General features: G+C 37.5%; 2 protein-coding genes across 7 annotated transcripts in view; one reads left to right on the top strand and one right to left on the bottom strand.

Moving 5' to 3' along the window:
* The first annotated feature begins 1,544 nt into the window (after positions 1-1,544).
* Positions 1,545-5,740, top strand: LOC105557642 (WD repeat-containing protein 37). Its single transcript, XM_012004943.1, has 6 exons — positions 1,545-1,973; positions 2,755-3,180; positions 3,256-3,381; positions 3,829-4,588; positions 4,699-4,945; positions 5,296-5,740. Exons 2-6 carry the CDS (start codon positions 2,901-2,903, stop codon positions 5,416-5,418), a joined length of 1,536 nt encoding a protein of 511 aa, XP_011860333.1. The 5' UTR covers positions 1,545-1,973; positions 2,755-2,900; the 3' UTR covers positions 5,419-5,740.
* The window catches only part of LOC105557641 (protein ARV1), a 19,875-nt gene continuing 14,919 nt past the window's right edge, over positions 5,439-10,394 (bottom strand). For 4 of the 6 annotated variants that reach the window (XM_012004941.1, XM_012004939.1, XM_012004938.1 and 1 more), the window contains 3 exons: positions 6,356-6,459; positions 5,772-6,291; positions 5,439-5,580 (listed from right to left, as the gene is read on the bottom strand). In XM_012004941.1, the coding sequence (XP_011860331.1) occupies positions 5,456-5,580; positions 5,772-6,291; positions 6,356-6,439 (729 nt within the window). In that variant the 5' untranslated portion in view covers positions 6,440-6,459 and the 3' untranslated portion in view covers positions 5,439-5,455. Of the gene's footprint in view, positions 5,581-5,771; positions 6,292-6,355; positions 6,460-6,832; positions 6,987-8,045; positions 8,274-10,394 lie in introns of those variants that run through there. The other 2 variants (XM_012004940.1, XM_012004942.1) reach the window with 2 other exon arrangements.

Genomic DNA, 10,394 nt, shown 5'->3' on the forward strand with positions numbered 1-10,394 from the left:
CCAGTTTTGCGATTTTCGATTTTGGCGTTTTGAAGAATGAAATTCTCGGAAATCCAATTCTTGGAATTTTAGATAGTGCCATCTCTTTGCTGATCATGTTCTCCTGATACTTTGTCAGTTTTCGAGATTTGCGATTTTTACGATTTGAAGTTCGAAATTCTCGGAAATCCAATCCTTGAAATTTCAAATAGCCTAGCGAAACAGTAAGGCTGGGTCTACATTGGATGTCGTAAGTCGTGTCGGAAGAAATTGACTAATCACAGTTCATTATTCTTCGACCGTAACGAGAATAATGAACTGTGATTGGTCAATTTCTTCCGACACGACTTACGACATCCAATGTAGACCCAGCCTTAAGCCTCGTCTACATAGAAGACGTAAAGTCGTAGTCGTAAGAATAGTCGACTGCGATTGGTCAATTCAGTCAGACACATAAAAATTGACCAATCATAGTCGACTATTTTTACGACTACGACTTTACGACTTCTATGTAGACGAGGCTTAAAGCCTCCGCTACAATGATTCGCTCGGTTCTGTCTACAATGGTCGTAGTCGTAGTCGCTCGATAAGAATTGACCAATCGCAGTCGATTATTCTTACGACTACGGCCATTGTAGACAGAACCGAGAATCATTGTAGCGGAGGCTTTACGAATGAATTGAAGAATCGAGCCCATTCGCTCATACTTAAATTGACGCCGACTGAATGTATTTTTAAATAATTTCTATATGCAATCGTTTGTATTTCGTATGTAGACGTTTCTAGTGCAATTAGAAAGGTTTGTGAGTCATTCGTTTGTTTGTAATTAATTAATTATTTTTCCACCGTATACTTAGCGCAATAGATAAATTAGATAAAATTTTTATATGAAATCGTTGGTATTTCGTATGAAGACGTTTGTAGTGCAATTAAAAAGGTTTGTGAGTGATCCAGATAATTTTAATTAAATATTTATTAAATGGAAGGTAGCCGGATTCAAAATTTAATTGATTTCCTATCTATGATACTGAATGATTTAAGACATAAGAATTGCTTGTCACGTTCCGGGACTTCAACAACATAGCCACATATAGGTGCCTTTTCATACGCAGCATGCAGCAGCAGCAAATTAAGCCCGCTGCTGCGATTTACTAAATTACTAGGAATCCTGAGTGCTGAATGGTGCATTTAATTAAAATTATCTGGATCACTCACAAACCTTTTTAATTGTACTACAAACGTCTTCATGCGAAATACCAACGATTTCATATAAAAATTTTATCTAATTTATCTATTGCGCTAAGTATACGGTGGAAAAATAATTAATTAATTACAAACAAACGAATGACTCACAAACCTTTCTAATTGCACTAGAAACGTCTACATACGAAATACAAACGATTGCATATAGAAATTATTTAAAAATACATTCAGTCGGCGTCAAGTATGAGCGAATATCGAGCCCCAGACCTTGTACATACGATTGCGATTTGCTACGCTCTAATTGCGATTGGTCGCGACGCGAGTAGCGAGTCGCAGTCGCCGCCGCGAGCTGGTGGTGATGCGCGCGGTTCTCCGCATTTATCTACATACATCAATTCACTGCGCGTGTAGAACGCAATAAACATGGTGCTCGGTATCGATGAGGAGAGGGAAGACGTGCCACGACGTACCGAAAATAAATGCAAGATTCTGCGGACACGAATTTTCAGTCGATAACTGCTCTGACGTGGAAAGAACGCGCGACGATCAGCGACAGGATCGTAAATAAGCTACGTGTCATTCGAGCTTAATTATCTTGCTGCTTGAAATAGCTAAGCTATCTCCCATCTCGAAGAAATAGACTTCGGTAAACGATAATCTCGCGTATCATCGAAGACACATTCTTTTCTGAGAAAACCAGCGGTGATCTCGGGTGCAGTCAACGTAATGGTATCGCTCGGAGAAGCGCGACGTGAGACAGGATCAATGTTTGAGATCGTACCTGCAAAATGGTAATGTACCTGCTAAGGTTCGATCACGAGAAACGTTTTCGATAAGGCGATCTTAGTGTCCCATTGTTTTATGTGGCCCGATCACGTCTTAAATATCTGTCGCGCGCCCATAGATTATTAGCCTCGAACTCGGACGAGGTGTCTTTTAACGTATCACTACATTTTGTCCACAGCTCCCATACAGCACAGATGATTGCAGTTACATTGCAGAAACGTTGCAATCTTGCAGATTGCAGTGCAATCTTGCAGACATTGCAGGGATATAAAATTGCAAACTTTCGATAGCAATATTGCAGCAATGTTTCAAAAATAATAAAAATACTATATTTTCTATTTAAAAAATGTTTCTAATTACGAGAATTTTATAATGTTATTTTCGTTGATACCAGTAATGCGCGAATTATTAAGTACTTGATCAGTGCGGTGTTGCTCACAATCTACATCTATTGCGAAGCGACATAATCTCCTTAGGTTTCTTCACAATAGCTTGCTGTGTATTGAAAAAGACCTGGATGCATATATAATTAGTAAATTCTCTGCTTATGTACAACAACAAATTATTCCAAAAATATTGCACCGCAACATTGCTATAATCTGTCTGAGGGCGGACATTTCAACGTTGCTGCAATGTTGCGCAATATTGCAATCTTGCAATGTAACATTTCTGCAATCTTCCTGCAATCTTTCTGTGCTGTGTGGGCTCTGTCCGACATTGCACTCGCCAAACCCTAGGTCCGACGTTTGACTTTCGCCGCTTGTAATTGATATATTCTGTTGACAGGTTGTGTACAGCAAGCTTGATCAGTAATGCAGGCCGCAGTCCTGCATTAAAGTCAGAGTGATCGGCGATGTGTGCCACGGGGACAAATCACTGAGACATGCTGAGACTTGTCTGCCGTTTGTGTCATTTTTGTTAAGTGACGAGTCATGCCCGGCGAACCACCAGCCACAGCTGGAAGTAAATCCAGCAGCAAGGCAAAGAGGATCTCCATACCTCGTGTACAAAGTAGCACTGACACAGAATTACAGTCGCAACAGAGCCAGAGCGGCTCGACCCCGCTGCAACCGACTGCGTTGCACTATGTCACCTTCCGTTCCGAGTTAGAGGACAATAATCCTATCCCACCGGCCCTGCGATGCCGTTTGTATGATCTCTTTCAACAAATTGAAAAAGAATTTGAAATGTTATACACAGAAAATCTTGGGCGTGAGTATCCCCGCTTCGCTTACTTCGCTACAATTCGATGTGCATATTGAAGCTGTTACATTTCTCACGTTGTAGTGCAAGAGAAAATTGACATCTTAAATGACAGACTTGAGAGAGAGTGTTATGGGTCGGGTGAGCGCAGCTTGCCTCCTGGAGACCTCACAGATTATCCGGAAACAAAAAATCTGTCTAAGCAGAAATGTAAGACTTACCTTGATATTAATGTCAGTGTTACATGCACTTTAATTTATATATTACACAAGAAGTTGAAGGAAAAAAGATAGTTTACACGCACCGAATATTACAACACTCAGAAGACTTACAGATATAGAATATTCGTTAAACTATATTGGAAATTATTTTCATTTGTTATTAAGTTAACTTTTATGTGTTTTTTATTCAATTCCGTAGTATTATCAATCTTTTCAAGTACTCGAGCACATGCATCCTGTTTTATAATCTCTATTATATAATTTTGTAACACTATACTTTCCATCTATTCCTCTATGTATTCCAGGAGATTTTATAAGAATGATACAAAAGATAACATAGTTAGTATATGGTAATAATTTTTTAAAATTTAGTAACAATACTTTTTCAGTATTGATATTCCGTTTTCTCGGATTGTAATAATCTCTATCTTTTTAGCAATGGGTGCGAACTCGGCGCAAAAGATTAAAACTTCTCACAAGTTAAAAGCACAGACTAGTAAGATAGTATCGAGCTTTAAAACCCCGTCTATGACTTGCACCATGCAAAGAGAGTACGTAGGTCATCGAGATGGTGTGTGGGAGGTGTCTGTGGGCAGATCGGGTCAACCCATCGTAGCAACTGCCTCTGCCGATCACACAGCGCGTATATGGGCAATAGATAACAGTCGGTGTCTGTTACAATACATCGGTCACAGTGGATCCGTCAACTCTGTTCGATTTCATCCAAATAGAGAACTGGCTCTATCGGCGAGTGGCGATTGCTCCGCTCACGTATGGCAGGCAGCCGTTGATTGGGACATGCCGAAAAGAGTACCGTCGTTGGAAGAAATGTCGGTAGTCAGTTTGGAACGATCCGCCGTTAATAATATCAGTAATAACGACGAGCAAGACGATCCTCCAACTCTAAGGACGCCGATACGCGAGCTTCTAGGTCATACAAACGTTGTAATGGCTGCGGATTGGCTCTCTGGTGCTGAACAGTTGGTCACAGCTTCTTGGGACAGAACGGCGAACTTGTACGACACAGAAACCGGCGAGATTATACACACGCTATGCGGACACGATCAAGAATTGACCCACGTGTCGACGCATCATACGCAGAAGTTGTGCGTTACGTCCAGCAGAGACAATACATTCCGATTGTGGGACTTTCGAGAACCGATACACTCGGTGTCGGTGTTTCAAGGTCATACAGAGTACGTGTATCTGAAATTAGCCGGTTTTCTTTGTAATTAATATTTCGGTTTGTCTCTATTCTTCACACAACGTTAAATATAATAACGTTGATGCATTTCGTCCCTTACAGAACTGTGACGTCCGCAGTCTTTACGAGAGAAGACAAAATTGTATCCGGCTCGGATGACAGAAGCGTAAAAGTATGGGAATTGCGTAACATACGTAGTCCATTAGCGACAATACGTGGGGATAGTGCTGCTAATAGACTATCAGTTTCTAGTACCGGGACAGTGGCAATACCACATGACAATAGACAAATACGTTTATTTGATCTGAGTGGTCAACGTTTGGCAAGGTTACCTAGAACCAGTAGACAAGTAAGGAAGCATTACATACTTTTTATTATTATGGAATCTTTTTAATTAGCTAGTCGACTAAATTAATCGTTACTCATATATATTGTCTGTAATGACGAGTAAAAGGAGAATTTGAGATTGTTGAGACTATAAAGAGTCATACAATTTTATTATAAATGATCTTGAATATTGAAGCATTATTATATAAGATATAATAAACTCAAATATTCATATATTTGCTATTTCATATTTTATCGTAATTCTAATGTGCATAAATAAAGCGATCACGTTTATTCTTTGATTGTTTTATATATGTACATATATTACAAGTACAGCTTATTTAAAAAAAAATGATACATTTACATTTACAGGGTCATCGTAGAATGGTGTGCTCTGTCGCTTGGTTAGAAGATAACAGTGTATGTAATTTATTTTCTTGTGGTTTCGATAGACTAGTATTAGGTTGGAGTGTTCTTCCCGTTAAAGATGCTTAAATATCAAAAACTGTGTGGTTTTATCAGGTATTTTGTGTCATGTTAGTGTGATATTGGGAATATTTAGGTGCAATGTAGAAATGGAAGTACATATGTAACCATACAGTAAAAATCCAGCAATTAATCCAATCAAAGATCCTCCCCTTCCGCTCTTGCAGACAACTGCGATAGAAAAAAAAATACCAAGATATATGTACTATTAAACATTGATCAAAGATAAATTATAAATAGATATATGTACTATTAAATAATTGATCAAAGATAAATTATAAATAGAATGTGAATTTTGAAGTTGCAATAAAACTATGAATGTCTTATGTAAGTGTATGTTGTTGAATGGATTTAATTCTTACCTGAGTACGCAGTTAAGAGACATAAAATGGTGTATCCTTGAATAAGAAGGTAGTACGGACCCGAGGCTATGTGCCGCCACACTATTCCCAGAAATGCCAGTAATTTACCGCAACCTCCGACAATTAGAGCGTGACTTAGATCTCTTGTGCTGTATTTGTATGGTTTCCTCCCAATAATGAACCATTTCAATTCAGTTACTACAATAACTGTACAAATAAACGCTGTAAAGGCGAGTGCTGTGTGTATCAGCAAATTGTAAAAATTGCATTGATCTTGTAATGCGTCGTTATTAACTAAATTCACTTCCGACGCAGTCAGTTCCGTCTCCTTTATGTCGCAGAAAGACCAGGCCCTGAATGATTCAGTTAGCCACAATATTATACCTATTTTCCAATAAGACTTAAAATTACTATTGTATAAAAGATGTCTGTAAGCTGGTTTTTCTATCAGAATCAGGTCTACGAAGACTATAACAGGATCGAATTCGATGTACTTGTCAGCTAGCAATCCACATTTCTCCTAAAATAAACGCAAAATTGTGTATAATGCACGGTGTAAGCACATGGGTTTACATTTAACTTACACATTTTAAAATTTTCAGGACACTAGGGCAGTATCTCCTAAAAAGCTCTTTGCACTCGGTTCCACAATTTATGCAAATATACATTTATAGATAGAGTCAAATATCTGAAACAATAATCGGTGATGAATAATTAGTAATAAGTATATATTTGTTTTAATATTTATGTGCGCGAATTTATAAAAAATGACACTAACGCTAATTTTTTTTAATAAACAAGGGAATAGGAACTTATACGTAGGAATGCTTTTTATCTATTATACCACTTAGACCCGGTTTTACCAACATCGTTTAACTTCAAGCTTAGCTTAATTCGTTCGTTCTTTCTTTCCAATTGTTACTTTTTGAAAGTTACTTTTAGAAAGAGACAAACGTGAATTAAACTAAGATAAAAGTTAAGCGACGTTTGATGAAACCGGGCCTTAAATACATTCCTACGCATTGTAAGAGGTTTATATAATTAAACTGCACGAAACATACGCGAGACGCACTTGTCATGTGCGGCTAACAAAATATATATGCTTTGCATTATACAGACATATAACGTATCAGGTGTACAAGTTAAAAATATCGTTTTTTCATTAAATATACACAATAATTTACAAATAATGGCGAAAGATTTTTTATTCAAAATATCGGCCATCGTTTTCTATACATTTTGATCATCTTTCAGGCAATTTATGAATGCCATTCCAAAAGAAAGTTTCGTCCTTCATCAACATCCATTCATCAAGCCATTGTTCAACTTCATCAAATGTTGTGAAATGCTGCTCAGCCAGTGCGTGTCCCATCGATGAAAACAAATGATAATCTGAAGGAGCCAAGTCCGGTGAATACGGCGGGTGGGGTAAGAGTTCCCAACCAAGGGCGGAAATGGTGTCTTTGACCAGTTTGGCCAAATGTGCAGGAGGGTTGTCATGCTGCAAAATGACTTTGCCATGTCTTCTAGCCCATTCTGGCCGTTTTTCGATCAACGCATGGTTCAAATTGATCATTTGCTGCCGGTAGCGGTTGGTATTAACTATTTCACCAGGCTTGAGAAGCTCGTGGTACACGACACCCTTCTGATCCCACCGTACACACACAGCGTTGTCTTCTTCCCGAAGCGATCTGGTCTTACACTCGATGTTGATGGTTGTCCTGGTGTTACCCATGATTTTCTGCGTTTGGGATTATTAAAATAAATCCATTTTTCATCGCGTCACAACCCGATGCAAAAATCTCTTTCTTTCGTGGCGTTGAAGCAGCATTTCGCACACAGTTTTTCGTTTTTCCATCTGTCGTTCGCTCAGTTCGTGTGGAACCCATTTTCCAACCTTTTGTATCTTTCCCATGGCTCTCAGGCGATCGGAAACGGCTTGCTGAGTGACATTTAATTGCTCTGCCATCATTTTTTGTGTCTGTGCATCGTCTGCATCCAACAGTGCTTGCAATTGGACATCTTCAAACTTTTTTGGTCGATTTTCGCGTTCTTTGTCAATGACATTAAAATCGCCACTTTTGAATCGTTGAAACCAGCGTTCACAAGTCTTGGCGGTTAGAGTAAGCTCGCCGTAAGTTTCCACAAGAATTCGATGACTTTCCGATGCTTTTTTTCTTTTGATTGAACAAGAAAATCAGCACGTGCCGCAAATGCTCTTTATTGGCCTCAAACTCCGACATGTTTACTACCGAAAAGAAGTATGCTACTAACCTGTAAACAAACAAACGAATATCGCGTTTATTAGCGAGCTGTCATAGCTACAAAATATCACTTTGGGTTCGACACAAAAATGAACAGGCTTTGTGTGCCATCTCTTGGAAGAAAAACGACATTTTAAACTTGTACACCTGGTATAAAGAGAAATTCGGGATTTTCCTTTCGTTATATTGACGTTTTTTTTGCTTTCTCCATATTGAGGTTCAGCAAATATTGACTCACTATCAGAGGTAAAATTTCACATACACGCGCGCGCGCGCGCACGCACACACGACTCCCAAATAGTACAAAAATGTAGGACAGCATTGCAATAAAAGTGATAGTAAATATTATAACAAAATGTGTACCCTCGGAAACATTGTAATAAAATTATATCAACCTTACAATGAAAAATAGTAATTCCACACTTTGCCATAAACATATGTTAGATATCAACAATTAACACTTATGACTGTACACTGAGAAAAAAATTTACTAAAATCAAGAAAATATATTTCTTTGAATTTGGTTTCCTAAATTTAAAGAAATATTTGTAGATTCAAGAAAACGTTTTTCAAATTCAAAAAAATGTTCTTAAATATATAATATAATTTTTTAACATCATGAGTATTTTGATTTAAAAAAATATTTTTTTAATTTTAAACGTAACATGAAAAGTGATATCTTTAACATAAATAAATTAATTTCTTTAAATATAAAAATTTTATTTAAATAAATATTTGTTTGTTTTAAACATAAGTAAAAGGCAAATAAACTATTTTTTAAATTAAAATAAATCATTTATTCAATATAGTACTAGTACCACTCACTGCCGCGACGCGACGTGGCGACAGCGCGTTAGCCTTTCTCGTAAGTAAAAATCATCTCGTATTAGTATAAGAGGCGAGCCGATATGACCAGTGCTGTCCGAGACATGGTGGAAATAACAAGGTGAAGCATTCCCGATGCTGCGCACTCGTTCAATTTTGTAAGCCAATCATCGCGCGACCCATTTTGCAAGGAAAGTAATATGGCTGCTTCCATCAGCGCCTGTCATCCATCACGTCGTTTGATGTTTACGTCCTTTCTTTAAATATTGCATGAAAAAGAAGTGAACAAAGCTACATATGCAATAAGTAGTAAATATAATTAATGTTGAGATATCATATTACTTCATGTGTTTAATAATATGTTTCATAATATAAAGTGGGCGCCTACAAAATGGGTCGTCTTCTGATTGGTTTAACCGTCAAAGCTGCCGCCATTATGCGTAATGCTTCACCTTGTTATTTCCACCATGGTCCGAGAGTGGCCTTTGGTAGCACGGTCGCATAGGGAGGGGATGACGCACACAAGCGAGCGACCGTGTCTGTGCGCACACGGACACTTTAATTTCGAAAAATTATAAACTTAGAGAAAAATTTATTTTTAAAAGTGTTATATTCAAATAAATGATTTATTTAAATATAAATAATCAAATAAATGATTTATTTAAATATAAATAATCAAATAAATGATTTATTTGAATATAACACTTTCAAAAATAAATTTTTTTACTTTTAAAAAATATTTGTTTAATTTAAATTGCACATTTTGTAAATTCTAAACATCCTTTTTTTAAGTTTAATAAAATTTTTTTTATTGAAGTAAATGTTTTTTAATTTCAAATTTTCTTTTTTGAGATTAAACTGCTAGGTTTTTTCTTTAAGTTTATAATTTTTCGAAATTAAAGAATATTTTTTTAAATCAATGAAATATATTTATTTCCTTTAAACAAATATTTGGTTAGGAGTATTGAAATAAATGCTTTTTTTAAATCAAGTATAATTTTTTTGATATTAATAAATTTTTTTTTCAGTGTAGGGTAAAGCAGGGTCAAAAGTAACGCGGGGCGAAAGTAACGACTCAAATATCTATAGCTATAGAAGTAGATGCTCATGAATGTGTTGGGTAACGAACATAGACTTCTATAGACGGAGCCTTTGTACGAGGGGTAACTGATAATCGCGGTAAGGGGATCACTCGTCTGACTTCGACTCTTTCCGGTGAGATTCGGTAATATTCGGTTCACATTTCCAATACGTGTGCACACGTCCCCTCCAATCATCCTCTCCAACTTGGAGTGGGGATGATCCGTTCGGCCACGCGCGCGCGCACGCTCGCACACAAGCAACGCGCCGTATATACGTGTGCACACGTATTGGAAATGTGAACCGAATATTACCGAATCTCACCGGAAAGAGTCGATGTCAGATGAGTCCTCCCGCGCCCCGAATATCAGACCCCTCTTGCCCAGAGTCGTAGCTAATGCTCCGTCTATAGAAGTCTATGGTAACGAATGGAACTGAACAACCTACATGTCTT

Source organism: Vollenhovia emeryi, unplaced genomic scaffold (genome assembly GCF_000949405.1).
Source record: "Vollenhovia emeryi isolate VEMERY1.0 unplaced genomic scaffold, V.emery_V1.0 DF939438.1, whole genome shotgun sequence".
NCBI lineage: Eukaryota > Metazoa > Arthropoda > Insecta > Hymenoptera > Formicidae > Vollenhovia > Vollenhovia emeryi.

Coding starts and splice junctions, on each gene's coding strand:
- LOC105557642 (XM_012004943.1), top strand. CDS start 2,901: ATGCCCGGCGAACCACCAGCCACAGCTGGAAGTAAATCCAGCAGCAAG. Junction 4,589..4,698: donor GTGTTTCAAGGTCATACAGA/GTACGTGTATCT, acceptor CGTCCCTTACAG/AACTGTGACGTCCGCAGTCT. Junction 4,946..5,295: donor TACCTAGAACCAGTAGACAA/GTAAGGAAGCAT, acceptor TTACATTTACAG/GGTCATCGTAGAATGGTGTG.